This window comes from Mustelus asterias, chromosome 16 (assembly GCF_964213995.1).
Source record: "Mustelus asterias chromosome 16, sMusAst1.hap1.1, whole genome shotgun sequence".
NCBI classification, from domain to species: domain Eukaryota; kingdom Metazoa; phylum Chordata; class Chondrichthyes; order Carcharhiniformes; family Triakidae; genus Mustelus; species Mustelus asterias.
The window spans coordinates 25,099,528-25,116,842 of NC_135816.1; the positions used below are offsets into that span (position 1 = coordinate 25,099,528).

The window sequence follows — 17,315 nt, forward strand, 5'->3', positions numbered from 1 at the left end:
GTCCCGGGATGTGTAGGTTAGAGGGATTAGTGGGGTAAATATGTGAAATGGCGGGGATACGGCCTGGGTGGGATTGTTGTTGGTGTGAACTCGAGTGGCCTCCTTCTGCACAGTAGGATTTCTATGAGTGCTTGTAAATACACTGCATAAAATAAGTGGACTACAATGGGATACCTTTGAACTTGTATAATTTTTGAAATTATACTTGAAACTTGTACATCTAAGTGTAATTTTACCAAGGTGTAAATTTTACATTTAAATTTTCCAACCTTAGCAGTGTGCTGCAATGTAAGCCATCATTTTTATCTAGGTTTTTAATTGGCTGAAATTTTCCTACCTCCCCACTGATGGTCGGTTTCCCATGGCAGAGGCAGTGAAGTCTTATCAACAATAGAATTGTGTATTGTTATAGAGCCTTTAATGAAATAAGTTATCTCAAGTCATTTCATTGGTGTATATATCAGCCAAATTTGGCAATAGACACTTCAGGAAAATAAAGGCAAATGGCCAAAAGCTTGTTCAAGAATGTAGGTTTTGGGAATGTCTTAAAAGAGGAAAGAGAAGAGTCCAGAGCCTAAGGCCTAAGCAGCTGAAGGAACAGTCACCAATGGAGAGCAATTAAAATTGGGGATGCTCAAAAGGCCAGAATTAGTGGAGGACAGATATCTTTGAGTTTTGTGGGGGTGAAGGACATTACAGAGATAGGGAGGGACAAAGCCAGGGAGGGATTCAAAAACAAGGATGAAAATGTAAAAATCAAGGCTTTACTTAACTAGGAACCACTATCGGGGGACCACGAGCATAGGGGCGATGTGTGAACAGAAATTGGTGCAAGTAATGTTCTTTCGGGAAGGAAATCTGCCGTCCTTACCTGGTCTGGCCTACATGTGACTCCAGAGGCACTCTGTGGTTGACTCTCAATTGCCGTCTGAAATGGCCTACCACGCCACCCCAGTTGCATCAGTGTTACAAGAAGGCAGCTCACCACAAACTTCTCAAGGACAAATAGGGATGGTCAATAAATGCTGACCAGCCAGCGACCCCCACGTCCCCTGAATGAATAAAAAAATACTTTGGATGACAGGGTGCAGAATATGGGTAGCAACGCAGAAGTACATTAGAATGGTCAGTTCTAGAGATAAGAAAGATGTGGATGAGGGAAACATTAAGGACTTGAATTTAAGCTATAGGTTAGACGGCTAAAACTTTTGTTTGAATAAGAGACTGGAGAATTACTTATAATATGCTAATATGGCGGAATAAATTTCAAAGGATAAATCCCCCAACCCTAAAGCCTTTGATAAGGTTCCTCATTGTAGGCCAATACAGAAGGTGAAGTCATATGGGATCCGAGGTGAGTTGGTAAAATGGATACAAAACTGGCTTGGGCATGGAAAGAAGTTTAACAACACCAGGTTAAAGTCCAACAGGTTTATTTGGTAGCAAAAGCCACACAAGCTTTCGAGGCTCTGAGCCCCTTCTTCAGGTGAGTGGGAATTCTGTTCACAAACAGAACTTATAAGACACAGACTCAATTTACATGAATAATGGTTGGAATGCGAATACTTACAACTAATCCAGTCTTTAAGAAACAAAACAATGGGAGTGGAGAGAGCATCAAGACAGGCTAAAAAGATGTGTATTGTCTCCAGACAAGACAGCCAGTGAAACTCTGCAGGTCCACGCAACTGTGGGAGTTACAAATAGTGTGACATAAATTCTGATTCTAGGATCGCATGATAAAGACTCAGGAGGAAAAAAGCAGAAATATTTATGTGAAATAGTGTGACATAAACCCAATATCCCGGTTGAGGCCGTCCTTGTGTGTGCGGAACCTGGCTATCAGTTTCTGCTCCGCGACTCTGCGCTGTCGTGTGTCGCGAAGGCATCTCCACATCTTGGGCATGGAAAGCAGAGAGTAGCAGTGGAAGGGTACTTTTCTAACTGGAGGTCTGACAAGCGGTGCTTCACATGGATCAATGCTGGGGCCTCTGTTGTTTGTAATATATATAAATGATTTGGAGGAAAATGTAGGTGATCTGATTAGTAAATTTGCCAATGATACAAAAATTGGGGGAGTAGCGGATAGTGAAGAGGATTGTCAGAGGATACAGCAAGATATAAATTAGCTGGAAACCCTGGGTCGAAAGATGGCAGATGGAATTTAACCCGGATAAATGCAAGGTGATGTGATTTGGAAGGTCTACTGAAGAAGGAAAGTATACAGTAAATGGTAGAGCCCTTAAAAATATTAGCATAGAGAGGGATCTAGATGTGCAGATCCACAGTTCCCTGAAGTGGCAACCCAGGTGGACAAGGCAGTCAAGAAGGCGTATGGCATGCTGGCCTTCATGGGTCGGGACATTGAGTATCGGAATTGGAAAATCATGTTGCAGCTGTATAAGACTTTGGTTAGGCCGCATTTGGAGTATTGTGTACAATTCTGCTCACCACACTACTGGAAAGCTATTGATTCATTGGGAAGGCTGCAGAAGAGATTTACCAGGATGTTGCATGGTTTTGAGAGTATGGGCTATGAAGAAAGATTGAACAAACTTGGGTTGTTTTCATTGGAGCGTCGGAGGATGAGGGGAGGGTCCTGATAGAGGTTTACAAGATTATGACAGGTTTGGATAGAGTGGATAGTCAGAGTCTTTTTCCCAGGGTCGAAGGGTCAATTACTTGGGGGCATAGGTTGAAAGTGAGAGGGGAAAGTTTAAAAGAGATGTAAGGGATAAGTTTTTCACACAGAGGGTGGTGAATGCCTGGAACGCGCTGCCAGAGGAGGTGGTGGAAGCAGATTCTATTTGATTTGATTTGATTTATTATTGTCACATGTATTTACATACAGTGAAAAATATTGTTTCTTGCATGCTATACAAAGCATACCATTTATAGAGAAGGAAATGAGAGAGTGCAGAATTTAGTGTTACAATCATAGCTAGAGTATAGAGAAAGACCAACTTAATGCAAGGTAAGTCCACTCAAAAGTCTGACAGCAGCAGGGAAGAAACTGTTCTTGAGTCGGTCGGTCGGTATGTGACCTCAGACTTTTGTATCTTTTTCCCGACGAAAGAAGGTGGAAGAGAGAATGTCCAAGGCGTGTGGGGTCCTTAATTATGCTGGTTGCTTTGCCGAGGCAGCGGGAAATGTAGACAGAGTCAATGGATGGGAGGCTGGTTTGCATGATGGATTGGGCTACATTCACAAATTTTTGTAGTTCCTTGCGGTCTTGGGCAGAGAGGGAGCTGTGATAGAACCAGAAAGAATGTCTCTATAACAACATTCAGGAGGCAGCTGGATAGATACATGAATAGGCAAAGAATAGAGGGATACGGCCTAAGTAAAGGCAAGAAAATATTGGATTAGAGAGACTCTGTGTTAGCATAGACTTGGTGGGCCGAAGGGTCTGTTCCTGTGCTGTACTGTTCTTTGCTCTTGTTCTTTGTATGCATGAATGAAAATGTTTTTTGTCTTCTCAATGTTATGCTTTGTGAGAATAACCCTTCCTGGTTTTTGAAAATTGGACACGTAGGCAAAGCACTGGGACTTTTTAGTCCATTCACTTCTTAGTTAAATATTAGCTGGACCAGTAGTTAGAGTGTGTGGATTCATTTCAAGTATTGCATTTGCTGCAAAGGGTTTAAACAATTGAGATTTAAACCCAGCTAGCAGTGGCATTAAAATTGTTGCTGTAGTTTTGCCTGCGCTGATCCGCCTGTGCAGCTGACAGACATCAGTGACCATTGAAAGGACTGTTTTTGTTCCATGCGAGCCATTGTTATCATTGGACGGGCAAACAATAAGTAACATCTGACCTTACTGTGGTTAATGAAATGATGATAGGCTTTCTATTTAAATCAACCCATTACTTACACAGTTCAGTTTTATTCCCCTGCTGTAACGATCTTACTTTTCATTTGATTTACATTCTTGTCAGCTTGACCTGTTGTGTACTCTGCAAATTTACAAAAACAAATGAGTACATCTTCTGGTGTGAAAATTGAAGAAAACTGGAATGGTTACAGCACCAAAGGAGACAGTCAGCCCATCATCTCTGTCTGGCCCTCTAAAGGAGCATTTCCCTCGTGCCAATCCCCTCCCTATATCACGTATTCCTGCAATTTTTTTCATTTTCAGATGAGGGTGGCACAGTGGTTAGCATTGCTGCCTCACAGCGCCAGGGACCAGGTTTGATTCCCGGCTTAGGTCACTTTCTGTGCGGAGTCTGCATGTTCTCCCCGTGTTTCCTCCGGGTGCTCTGGCTTCCTCCCACAGTCTGAAAGCCGTGCTGATTAGGTGCATTGGCCATGTTAAATTCCCCCTCAGTGTACCCGAACAGCTGCCAGAGTGTGGCGAATAGGGGATTTTCACAGTAACTTAATTGCAGTGTTAATATAAGCCTACTTGTGACACTAATAAATAAACTTTAAACTTATAATGATCCAATTCCCTTTTGAAAGTCTCAATTGACCACCACAATCTCAGGCGGTCCACTCCAGATCCTAATCACTGGCTGTGTGAAAATTATTTTCTTCTTGTTGTCATTGTTTCTTTGTCCAATTGCCTTAACTCCATGCCCTCTCATTCTCGATCTTTCCCACCAACAGAAAAGTGTCTCCCTAGCTATTTTGCCTCGACCCCTCAAGATTGTAAATACTGTTAGCAAATCTCCTCGCCCCTTCTGTTCTCCAAAGAAAACAGTCCAAGCGTCTCCAATCTTTCTATGTAACTGCAGTTCTTCATCCCTGGAACCACTTTCTTGAATATTTTCTGTACCCTCTCTAATATCTTCACATCCTTCCAAAAGTAATGCGCCCAGAAGTGAAAGCAATGTTCGAGGTGAGGCTGAACCAGTTTAAGGCTTAACATAACTTATCTGTTTCCATACTCAATGCCCCCAGTGATAATGCCCAGGGTTCCCAATACTTTATTAACCATTCTCTCAACCTGTCCTGCCACCCGCAATGATTTATGCAAACATACACCCAGATCCCTCTGCTCCGAACCCCATCCTTCCCACCAAAATGAATCACTTTGCACATCTCTGCGTTAAATTGCATCCAGTAAGAAGTCTCACAACACCAGGTTAAAGTCCAACCTAAAATTGCATCTGCCACTTCTCCATCCATTCTACTAATATGTCCATCGGGGCGATCTTATCAAAACATTCTAAGTGCCGAATGAATGTGAAAATGGGATAGAATTGCACATTTTTTGGATGAGCTCCCAGATGCTTTCTTAAGGCACTTAGAAAATTAAAATCCCAATGTGATTCTTGCCAACAGGGAGAGTTGGCACAGCCTATTCATGCTGACAAGCTGGCTACTGAGCTGTAGGGTCCCCATTGCGCAGGTACTCCGATCTCGCAGTGTACTGTGTACAACTGTACACCCCCCCCAATCCCTCCTTCCCCAACACCAGGCCATCTGTCTCTTGTTCCTAAGTTTGCTATGTCTTTGTTGCAATCACTCCCAGCTACAGAATAATATCCAACACACTTTCCTTCTCTTTTAGTTCTGATGAAGAGTCAAACAAGCTTGAAATGTTAACTCTGTTGTATCTCCCTACAGATACTGCTAGACCTGCTGAGTTTTTGTTCACAATATCATTTTTAAAATTCATTCATGGGCCATGGGTGCTGCATTTATGGCCCATTCCTCGTTGCCCTTGTTCAGAGGGTAGTTGAGAGTCAACCATATTGCTGTGGCGCTGGAGTCACATGTAGACCAGACCAGGTAAGGACAGCAGATTTCCTTCCCTAAAGGACATTAGTGAACCAGATGGGCTTTTCCGACAATCGACAATGATTTCATGGTCATCGTTAAATTGTTAATTCCAGATTTTTTTTTTGTTGAGTTCAAACTCGGGATTCAAACCCAGGACCCCAGAACATTAGCTGAGTTTCTGGATTAATAATCTAGTGATAATATCACTGGGTCATTGCTTCTGTCTGGGTAATGTTCCTTTCGATATTTTTGCAAAAAGAAATGCACAGATTGTCTGGGTGCTTTATATTTGACTTAGTTTTACAAAGATACTGAGGGGTAAAATCGACTTGTGTGTGTGTGTGTGTGTGCACATTGCAAATTCTATAACCACCTTCTCCTCGTTCTAGAAAGGGATTGAACTGGTTCAAACCGAGCTAAACGTTTTATTGCTGCATCAGTGGAAAACTGTAAACGGGAATGGAGTAAGGCAGAAAAGGTTTGTTCATGTTAAAATAAAACTGCAGATTACACCGCCCCCCTCTCCCCCCAACTGTCTCCTAATTTAGAATAGAATGACCGGGCTGTCATTTCTTTTCCACCTTTTTATTTCCCTGCCAGCTGCGACCTTGCCCATCCACTGAACAAAGTAAAGGGCTATCTGATGGACATGGGAGCTGACAAATGGGGAGTGAAGGGAGGTGCGAGCTGGGCTTTCCAGACCAATTGATTTGGAGAAAGGGCGGGACACGATTGTGGCTTTAAAAGTAGGCGATTGTTCTCGGAGCCCCCAGAGAATCGGGCCAGTGAGGGAAGGGAGAGAAGGTAACGTTTTAAACCGTGGATTAAGAAGCGAAAAATATAATAATTCGAGTAAAGTTGATATGTTTAAAATATCTTACTGCAGGCAAGACGATCTACAGTACAAGTATTTGAAAGAAAGAGAGATTTGTTCAATAACATGTCTGTTTAAAATTGTGTGTTTAGTTTTTTTATATATATGTGTGTTGGCTTTGTATTTGAGAATGGGATAATAGTTTGTGGAGAATGGTATTTAGGCTCAGCTTGCTATGTTGTACAGTGCCCAGTCTGCGCTGCAGTTACAATGCAGTTACGGCGAGTTACAATGTAATTGCTGATTCTGCTTCAACGAAATGCACAGAGTCAATGCTGAACGACAGTGTCCGCTGATTCCTTTAGATAGATAGATAGATTGCCTATGAAGCAGCTGGAAAGTAAGTGGATCTCCCCCACCCGAGAAGGCAGAGGGACATGTCTGTACATGTTCCTTCTGAGTGTGCGAAGTGCTGAGATCTGGAGCTGGTGTCTGGTGGTAATTCCCCATCTTTGAGGGGTGGGACGGGTGACCCTGAACTGCTGATTGGTGAGGCTGACACTAAAAAAAATGAGGAGGGAGGGGCTAATACGCTCAGCAGAATTTCTGCAACTCCAGAGCCTGTGTCACATTCAGCTGGCTTAGCCTGTATGTAGCCTTTGTATCTAACCAGGCTGGACTGCTTGTCAAAGTAACTTCACTAGAGTGCTGCAAATGCTGAAATATACAGCAGTCCACAAACCAGGGGATTGGGTGCGGATGCCCTTTCTCAGAACTCTGAACTAATGGGCATTAGGCCTAAAATGCGAACCCTCTCTCTTTTGTTCTCTGTAATCGGATGCTGATTTAGATACTCATTTTTTTTTCCAACTGCATTCCAATTTTAGAGGTTAACTGCTGATATGGACTTTCAGACTTTGTCTTGGTGGGTAGAATGGGTGTAAATCAGTAATCTTCAGGAGGGAGTGGGGCCAAGGGGTGAAATTTTAAATGCGTGATCCCATGATTTGCATGACTGAAGTCAGTAATATGCTGTTGTCCTGGATTTAGGATTTAATCATAGATGAGATGACAATACTAAGAAAAGCCCTTCCAGACTCTCAAAAGTCAGATGACAAGTCAATGGATGAAAAAATGAGCAAGCACATATTGAACTGAGTTACCTGGTCTTTGTGGGACACTTTTAGGACCATAGAATACTTACAGTGTAGAAGAAGGCCATTTGGCCCATTGTGTCTGCACCAAAAGAGCATCTTACCCAGGCCCACCCACTCCCTGGAACCCTGTGCATTTACCATGGTTAATCCACCTAACCTACACATCTTGCGACACAAGGAGCAATTTAGCATGGCCAATCCACTTAACCTGCACATCTTTCGACTGTGGGAGGAAATTGGAGCACCTGGAGGAAACCCACGTGGACACGGGGAGAATGTGCAAACTCCACACAGACATTCACCCAAGGCCGGAATTGAACCGGGTCTCTGGTGCTGTAAGGCAGCAGTGCTAACCACTGTGCCACTGTGCTGCCCATGGGTGGCCTATGGGGTGCCAGTTTGTGCAAGATGCTGTTGAATTCTGAAATCCATCAAGCTTTTTCCTCCCTTGCTAAGAATTACTCTGGTTTTGAAAAACAGGTTAATACTAAACTATCCTGTGTTTAAATTCATGATACATTCTCTTGTCAAGAAGAAGGGATAGGTTCTTGGATCTCTGATCTTATTCTGGTGTAGGATTGAAATTGCGCTGGTACTGTAGTATTAACTGAGGTTCAGGGCTATTAAATAACAAAATATTGTGTGTTTATTGGTTTCCTCACTTTTGTTTCAGATGATTGGAATTGACACACAAGGAGCAAGCAGTGAAATCCTGGCACTTGTGAACCAGCTTAATGTGCAATTGGAACAAGAACCAAAATATCAGCCAAGGATAAGTGGTTTGAAGGTCATTGAATCAGCGCATGAAAATGGAATTCGGATGACCGTGCGGCTGAGGGAGCTTGAAGTCAAGGATCTCCTTAGTCTGTCCCAGTTCTTTGGCTTCAGTACTGATGCATTTGTCCTAGCTGCCAGTTTGCTCGATAGATTCCTAGGGCTGATGAAGGTGAGGTGATTGAGTTATTTTCCTTGACCTCATGCATGAGGAAAACCATTTTATGACTGTTTACAATTCGAATATTAAACCCTCTGCAGATATTAATACTTGAAAAATAGTTTGCCTAATTGAGCCACATTGGCACTGCAGATCCATTGTATTACTTCCCATTGCAAGGGAGACTCTCAATTAATGTAATCCAGAAATAGGGAATTCGTTTGAGCTGAACTGCAGATTGCATTGACTTTCTACACAAAAGGTTTGAGTTATCAACTTGGATACATGTTTGCCAAAATGAAGGTAAAGTCACCATAGCGCCAGATGGCCATAGACTGCTCTGTGCTTTGAGGGGGAGAAGGCAACAGATGGTGATTTTAACCTGAGGATCACCACACCTCAGGCAAGGGGCAAGGTTGGGCCTTCATGAATAGCCTCAGCCTGTACGGGAATTGAACCTGTGTTGTTGGCATCACCCTGCTTCAAAAACCAGCCATCCAGCCAACTGAGCTAATGAAATATGCTTTTCTGGATGCATGACCAATTTTCTGGGACTGCCTGGCCCAAATGCCAGGTCTGGGTTATGTCAGTCAGGGCTGTACTCTGATGCCTCCCTTTATTTCAGGCGTTTCACATCGGTGTTTTACAGTTCAAACACAATGACATTTTTGGGAAAACCATAGATTGCTGTAACTTGAATTACATGGTTTAGTAGGCTGTGATTTAGTACTTGTAAGTTCTTGAGTGTTTGCACCATGTTTAACTTCCTTTTGTTAAAACAAAAGACTTGCATTTATATAGCGTTTTTCATGACCACTGGACATTTCAAAGCACTTTACAGCCAATGAAATACTTTTGAAATGTAGTCGCTGTTGTCATGTAGGAAAATCATCCGTCAACTTGCACATTCCCACAAACAGCAATGCGATCATTTGTTTTTTTTGTGATGGTGAATGAAGGGATAACTATTGGCCAGGACACCGCTTTGAAATAGTGTTGTGAGATCTTTTATAGCCACCCGAACAGGCAGATAGTACCTCCATTTAACGTCTCATCTGAAGGATGTACCTCTGACAGTGCGGTACTCCCCCTGTACTGACTGGAATGTTAGCCTTTAATTTTGTGCTCTAGTAATCATAGAATCCCTACAGTGCAGAAAGAGGCCATTTGGCCCATCGCGTCTGCACCGACCACAATCCCACCCAGGCCCTACCCCCATATCCCTACACATTTACCCACTAATCCCTCTAACCTACGCATCTCAGGACACTAAGGGGGAATTTTAGCATGGCCAATCAACCTAACCCACACATCTTTGGACTGTGTGAGGAAACCAGAGCACCCGGAGGAAACCCACGCAGACACAAGGAGAATGTGCGAACTCCACACAGACAGTGACCCAAGCTGGGAATCGAACCCAGGTCCCTGGAGCTGTGAAGCAGCAGTGCGAACCACTGTGCTACTGTGCCGCCCAATGCAGCTGATTAGTAAAGTATATTCTCTGGTTTCAGGTGCAGCCAAAGCATTTATGCTGTGTTGGCCTTTGCTGCTTTTACCTCGCTGTGAAGGCGACTGAGGAAGAGCACAGTATTCCACTCGCTAGTGACCTGATTCGAATCAGCCAATGTAGATTCACCGTTTCGGATATGATGAGGATGGAGAATATTATACTGGAAAAGCTGCACTGGAGGTTGAAAGGTCCGACTGCCCTGAACTTTCTGCGAGTATATCACAAACTCATTCTGAGCTGTTCTTCGTCTGAAAGGTATGGGTGACTTCAGTGTTGTTTTGGTTTGGGTCAACATTTTGTTTACCTTGTGTTAGATCTGTCAACCCAGGACCAGTTGGTGTTACCTGCTGTGCTAGGCACAAGTTCAACGTATTACTTTGCCACTGTAAATGAAAAACTGAGTTAATACAGTCACCTGGATTACTAATTAAAGCTGTGGTCCATATGTTGTAAGCACTTATGTGAACAGTTCATGTGAAAAATTATAATGCCCAATGTTGGCAATTCTGTGCCCAAGTTGGGATTGGGGTGGGGGTTTGCAAGTTGCTCATGCCCTTAATTGACAGCACTGTACTATCTAAATGACAAGTGATATACCTCTGTTGGCTGTGAAAATATTTTTGTGAATATAGATGACAAAAATTTGGATAGAATAAAGCTCTATAAATGCATGAGCTACTTAAGAATACTGATATCCCAACATTGCTACAACATGGATTAATCTTGAGGACAATTTCCACTACATTGTTCCTGATCTTTGTGGAGAGGAACTAATATAATTCTAATGATTCCACTGAGGAATGGGAAGATTGTGGGAAGTGGTTCGTAATAAGAACAAACAAAGAACAGTACAGCACAGGAAACAGGCCCTTCGGCCCTCCAAGCCTGTGCCGCTCCTTGGTCCAACTAGACCAATCGTTTATATCCCTCCATTCCCAGGCTGCTCATGTGACTATCCAGGTAAGTCTTAAATGATGTCAGCATGCCTGCCTCCACCACCCTACTTGGCAGCGCATTCCAGGCCCCCACCACCCTCTGTGTAAAAAACATCCCTCTAATATCTGAGTTATACTTCGCCCCTCTCACCTTGAGCCCGTGACCCCTCGTGAACGTCACTTCTGATCTGGGAAAAAGCTTCCCACTGTTCACCCTACCTATCCCCTTCATATATCAGTAATGTACTCTGCCTGAGGATGGCTCTTGCATACTTTCTTGTAGTGACTTGGAGTGGTATGGCTTCATTTCGAATCTTTCTTTACTTCCTTCCTGTCACTCCTAGATTAGTTGTGAATATTGTACAGATAAAGAGAGGAAGCTTAAATCAAATTTTAGTAAAACAGACGGTCCTTCTGGGTGTAGATTGATGAAAACTGTTAATTTTTGTGTAGACATGTTGGCACAGCTAGGTAACTCAAGGAATAGAATCTTATCTGACACTGCTTCTCCTTTTAGGAAAAAGATGCTGAATATTGAGCGACTCGAATCCCAGCTTAAAGCTTGTAATTGTCGTTTTGTCTTCTCCAAGATGAAAGTAAGTTTAGACATTACTGAACATTAAAAAAAAATTGGGCATGACCTGATCAGCTCGGGAACATAGTGAGAAGCCAAAAATCCAATCCGCTTTGCACCCTCGGCCCCGTTTTATTGGCGAGAATGGCTTCACGCCCAGAAAGGGTGCGAAGCTCATTAGCATCAGAGTGCCTGGATCACTGTATAATTATCGAGTCTAGCACTCTGCTCCCCACCTTGCTGGCGAGAATCAGTACTGGTCTTCAGCAGAGAGCAGGCACCATGGCCTGGGCAGTTATGGGCTGGGGGCGGAGAATTGAAGGCAGTCCCTGGATGGTTGGGCAGTGCCCATTAGGCACCCTGGTAGTGCCTGGTCAGGCACTGAGTGTACCGTGGGGGTGGGGCCATACACTTTGACAGGGGAGGATCGATGCAAGGGGTGGGGTGGGGGAGGGGGGGGGGGAGAGTCATGTTTCGGGGGATTGCAGAGGAGTTCATGACGCGGAGCTCATGTCTGAGGTCTGCCAGGTGACCCAATGGGAGGACACTGATACCCCGATGCCGGTGACCCATCTCAGTGTGAGGGGTCACAATGCCGCTCATTGGGTGGTGGGGGGGTGTGGGGGTGGGGGGAGAAAACGGCTGAGTGCCGGAAGATTGCATTGCAGAGCTTGCCGAAAATCCGGCGTGGAGGACTCCCATTTCCTTGCCATTATGGCATTCCAAATTTTGGGGGCAAAATTCCAATCATTATGTTTCATTGAAAGAAACATTATTTTTCAGGGGTCCATGTTGGCGCTGTCAATTCTTGCTCTGGAGGTCCAAACACAGAAGTTACATGAATTAACAGAGATGATAGAGAGACTACAGCAACATTCCAAAGTGAGTGGTATCATCTAACATCAACTGCTGACATTAGGCTGCAGTTTTACCTTGTCATTAAAAGTGAAACAGCTGATAGAGCTCCTTTTAAAGTAATGCGTTGAGGATTTAAATAGAAGATGTGTCTGTTGTGGGTACTGACTTTTTTAAAGAGGAACTATGCCAAGCAACTCAGGAAATAGTTTTTGTCAAAGATTTTTAACTGCTGTAACAAGTGAAACTGGATTATTTTTTGCTGAGGAGGGTTTTGCATTCTTTTTGGTTGAACAATATTGTGGAAAATCAACATGGGTTCAGATGCAAAGCACAAAATTGGCAATCTGGTAGAATCGGCAGACTGTGTGCCCAATTTAGATTATCTGAGATTTTCAGCTTTCAATGCATTGATTTTAAAATTTTCATCCTGTTTTCTGAAATCCCTCCAAGGTCTCGTCCTTCCCTGCTTCTGCAACCACTTTCAACCTCCCCCCAACCCTCCAAGATATCTGCACTCTTCCAATTCTGGCCTCTTTTGAGAATCTCCAATTTTCATTGCTTCACCATTGGTGTCCATACCTTCAGCTGCCTAGGTCCTAAGCTTGAGGATTCACTTCTACAATGTCTCCCCCTCTCTCTCCTCCTTGAAGATTTTCAAAATCTACCTCTTTGAGCAAAATCTTTGGTCATGTCTCCGAGTGTCTATTTATGTGGATCAGTATTGTTTGATACTATTCCTGCCAAGAGCCTTGGGGTGTTTTAATATGGTTAAAGGTGCTATGTAAATGCAAGGTAGACTTTAAATCAGGCAGTCTATTTGCCATTCGCTGTTGTGAATTAGTTCAAGATGAATTTCACCCCATAACGTTTGGCTCTGTGCTGGGTTGCTTCCTTGGGTAATGCATATCTTGACTATTAAAGGCATCAATTTGCCCCCTTTATATCTGGAAGCTGGAATCTCAAATCCAGTAAACCCTTCTTTCCCTTCCTGAAGCCCCAATAAAATTGCCACCCGTGTGATCCGCACTCCCTCGTTACTTTGAGGATTCCCTGCAAAATCAGTGATGCCATTCTCTTTGGGTTGGTTTACACTTCACTGATTTAGTGTTAGGAGTTTCCTTTAACACTGCAATAGATTAAAACACTCATTTGACTGTGTGCCTCCTCTGTTTGGGGAAATATTCTAACTTTACAAGTATTTTCCGATTTCCACAGATAAGTGACCATGATTTGTTACATTGGAGAGGCCGTGTTGCAGAATGTTTAGCAGAGTATTCGTCATCCAGGTGCTCCAGACCCAGCAACAAAAAGCTCATGTGGATTGTCTCAAGACGCACATCTAGGCAGCTTCACAGTTACCATCGTATAACTCCTCTTCCGACAATTCCTGAAGCAGCCATTTGTACTGAGCGAGGTGTGGACACTTGTTATCCTTTTGTGCAAAAACCAATTCAACTTGTAATTGACTTTTGTTTATTTTAGAACCAAATTGCAAACCTTTATTCTTCCTTCTCCCCACCCCCTCAATGATTCCTTTGAATTTCTATTTTCCTCCCCTGCTCATTAGTATTACCTGACCTCAAACTGCCAGTCTGTTCCCTTGTGCTTTTATTTCTGTTGTACCACATGGTGTACAGAAATGACCAAATTAGAATTGCACTTCCTTTTAATGATGGTAGACAAAACTGTATATATTCCACAAAAAAGAATTGCTCTGAATAGCTCTTCACCATGGCTGATGGTGAAATTTGAATTCAATAAAATATCTGGAATTAAAAGCCTAGTACTGACCCTGAAACCGTTGTCAATTGGCATAAAAACTGATCTGCTTCACCAATATCCTTACCTGGTCTGGCTCCTACAAGTGACTCCAGATCCACAGCAATGTGGTTGATTCAAATGCCCCTCTAAAATATAGGAATGGGCCATATGGCCCAGCCCCTGATGCCCACATCCCGTAAATGAATTAAAAAAAAATCTTGGTCTTTTCTTCAAGGAAAACAATTCTAATCTATCCCACACTTCTATCAAATGCTTTTTTTGGATCTCATTTGGGAAGGCAAATAACCCAGATTGGGGATACAATTTTTGGATTATGTTACCATAAAATTAGAAATTTAAGTACAAATCCCTAAACTTGAGGTGCTTTGATCATTGCTGCAGTGTCTTAGATGATTTTTCTTGTATTATTTCATGGGATTACGCGCATTGCTGGCTCAGCCAGCATTTGTTGTCCACCCTTAATTGTCCAGAATATCTAAAACAAGGCCTTTAAATCCGCACTAGAAACGTAGTAGTGCTTCATTCTAAACCTAGTATTGCTTTATTCTAAACATAAGTCACTTGTTTTTAACACTTCATGTGCTATTGCTTATGTGCAGAAATGTAGGAATGCTCTGGCTGCTCTATGTTGTAAGATCTTCAGTGATCTGGGGGCACGGATACATTTTGTTATGCACATATGGTCAGCATTAGGCTTTTAATTCCATCTGCCTTGTTTTGGAAAGATGAACGCTAACATGTTTTTCATTCCTTTTCCTCCTGCAGAACCTTAATACGTCAATGCACAAAAAGGAACGACGTTTGTCAGATGAAGTGCCTCAACAGTTAACTAAAAGTATTCTCATCTTCAGAAGACGTGTCCTCTTTACTTCACTGCAAGCTGTAGCTCTTAGTGCGTAGGATGTAGTTCTGAAGAATAACACTGGCAGCTATTTTTTACTTACATTTCTACACTTATATTTCTGAGCTGCAATCTATATGGTATGCAACTTTTTTTGAGCGCAAGTACTTAATTCAATTTTTTTTTAGTTCGAGATGAAAAGCTTCAACACTTTTTTTAGCAATGCTCCAAGTTCTGTACTAGCAAATGACTTTTCAATTTTATTGGTTTAATTTAAAACCTCAAGTTAAGTTTTTAATAACTCTAGTTGTAATGTGCATGTCACAGTCATTAGGGGAATTTATTAATTCTCCCTGAATCAAGTCCCATTAGCCTACAGGTCACTGAATGATCATGACCTTCTCTCTTCCTCACACTAAACTAATTGCGATTTGATGCAGCCAATCCCATAAATGGACTGGAAAGCGATTAATTTTCAGTTATTCAATTCGAGCTATTATTGCAGATTTCTCTTATCAGATGGAATAACCTAGTCTTCTTGCCAGATCAATGTTCAGTTTCTGAAGCCGCATCAAACTATATAGGTGGAATTTAATTGAACTTTACTGGACTGGGGAGGATGGTGGGTGGGAAGTGGGATGCAGATTTGGACAACGCATCCTATTCCCAGCTCCGGTGAGGGAAAATTGTCCCCAATTAAGCTGAGGCATGAAGGGCCCAACATGGGAATCCCACCTACTGGCAACGGGATCCCAATTGACAACAATGATCCCTTGGCGCCGGTCTATCATAGCTCCCAAATGTGGTGCAGCGAACCCTGTTTGGTTAGCCTGTAGCCTCACTGGGGAGGGGGGTCTGGGAGGGGGAGAGGGATGGGGGTGTGGTGTCCCCCGTTTGCAGCCATTCAGTACCCGATCGAGGGATCTAGTATCACCAATGAAATACTTGGAATGGTGAATAAGTATATTCACCATTCCAATGTAGTCAATTTTTGCCCAGCAAGCTGCCACACCCAGCAAGGTGATAATGACTAGATAGTTATGTGATGTTGATTGAGGAATAAATATTAATTAAAATATTGGGGATAACTGCACTGCTTTGAGTGCTGCAGGCTCTTTCATGTCCACCTGAGAGAACAAATGGAAACTCCTTTAAGATCTCTGAAAGAGGATACCCACTCTTGCTCCTTCAGCCAGATTTCTGTACCTGAGCTTTTGGCATGGGACTTGAACTCACAACCTTCTGATTACTAACTTAGGTGCTACTATCTAAGCTACATTTTAGAGAGGTAGTAATAATGAAGTTGTAAAGTGCTTTGGCACATTCTGGAGACAGAGTGCACTATCTCACATAATCATTTACCATTTCCTTGTGATGTAGATCTTCTTCATTATACTCTGCTTATCAAAAGAAAAGCAGTCCTATAAATTTATCTGTTCTGGCTAATTTTTAGCAATAAACTAAGTTGTAAGGTGTATCCCATAGATCCAGGTAATACATCACATCAAATCATTTGTGACTTAATGCCAGTAATTGAGTTGTATTTGGAATCTGCTATGTTGGTAATGTAAAGGATGAGTGTCCATTCCCAACCAGGTAACGTTTGATTTGAACTGATCAAGGTTGATAGTATTAGGTAATGATTCACTTTATCTCAGTAATAATGGAAATTAAAGCAAATTACTGCAGATGCTGGAATCTGAAACCAGAAGAGAAAATGCTGGAAAATCTCAGCAGGTCTGGCAGCAAAGCTTTGACAAAGGGTCGCCTGGACTTGAAATGTCAGATCTTTTCTCTCCTTACAGATACTGCCAGACCTGCTGAGATTTTCCAGTATTTTCTCTAATAGTGGGAATTACTTGCTTCTCTTAGTCAAAGTTCCTAAACCCTACAAGCTTAAATTCGCAGAGTGCTCTGGTTTGATGCATCTTAATTTCTGGTGCGGGAGCTGTAGTTTTTTTTGTTAAAAAGACTGGTGGGGAGTTAGACTTTTTATTTATGATTTTTTACAGAAGTGCAGTATTTAAAGTTTTAATCCTTCAACTCTTGCTGAAATCAATATATTGTAGTGCATCTGCTTAGAGGCTTTAAGTCGCAAATGTGCAAAGCTAATACAGACCACTGCATAGTGAAAATTCTTAATGGCCATGCTTTTACCAGGTACTTATGCATTGCATGGTT

General features: G+C 42.6%; 1 protein-coding gene across 2 annotated transcripts; it reads left to right on the plus strand.

The window, feature by feature from the left end:
* The first annotated feature begins 6,500 nt into the window (after window positions 1-6,500).
* Window positions 6,501-15,964, plus strand: ccng1 (cyclin G1). 2 transcript variants are annotated; one of them, XM_078231568.1, is made up of 7 exons: window positions 6,501-6,533; window positions 8,374-8,646; window positions 10,146-10,399; window positions 11,597-11,675; window positions 12,437-12,535; window positions 13,727-13,925; window positions 15,059-15,964. In XM_078231568.1, the coding sequence occupies exons 2-7, from the start codon at window positions 8,374-8,376 to the stop codon at window positions 15,064-15,066; spliced, it is 912 nt and encodes a 303-aa protein (XP_078087694.1). In that variant the 5' UTR covers window positions 6,501-6,533; the 3' UTR covers window positions 15,067-15,964. The 2 variants fall into 2 exon arrangements, with proteins under 2 accessions (XP_078087694.1, XP_078087693.1); XM_078231567.1 differs by having other exon boundaries at window positions 6,524-6,615.
* The last annotated feature ends 1,351 nt before the right edge of the window (window positions 15,965-17,315 follow it).

Coding starts and splice junctions, on each gene's coding strand:
- ccng1 (XM_078231568.1), top strand. CDS start 8,374: ATGATTGGAATTGACACACAAGGAGCAAGCAGTGAAATCCTGGCACTT. Junction 10,400..11,596: donor AGCTGTTCTTCGTCTGAAAG/GTATGGGTGACT, acceptor TTCTCCTTTTAG/GAAAAAGATGCTGAATATTG. Junction 11,676..12,436: donor TTGTCTTCTCCAAGATGAAA/GTAAGTTTAGAC, acceptor ATTATTTTTCAG/GGGTCCATGTTGGCGCTGTC.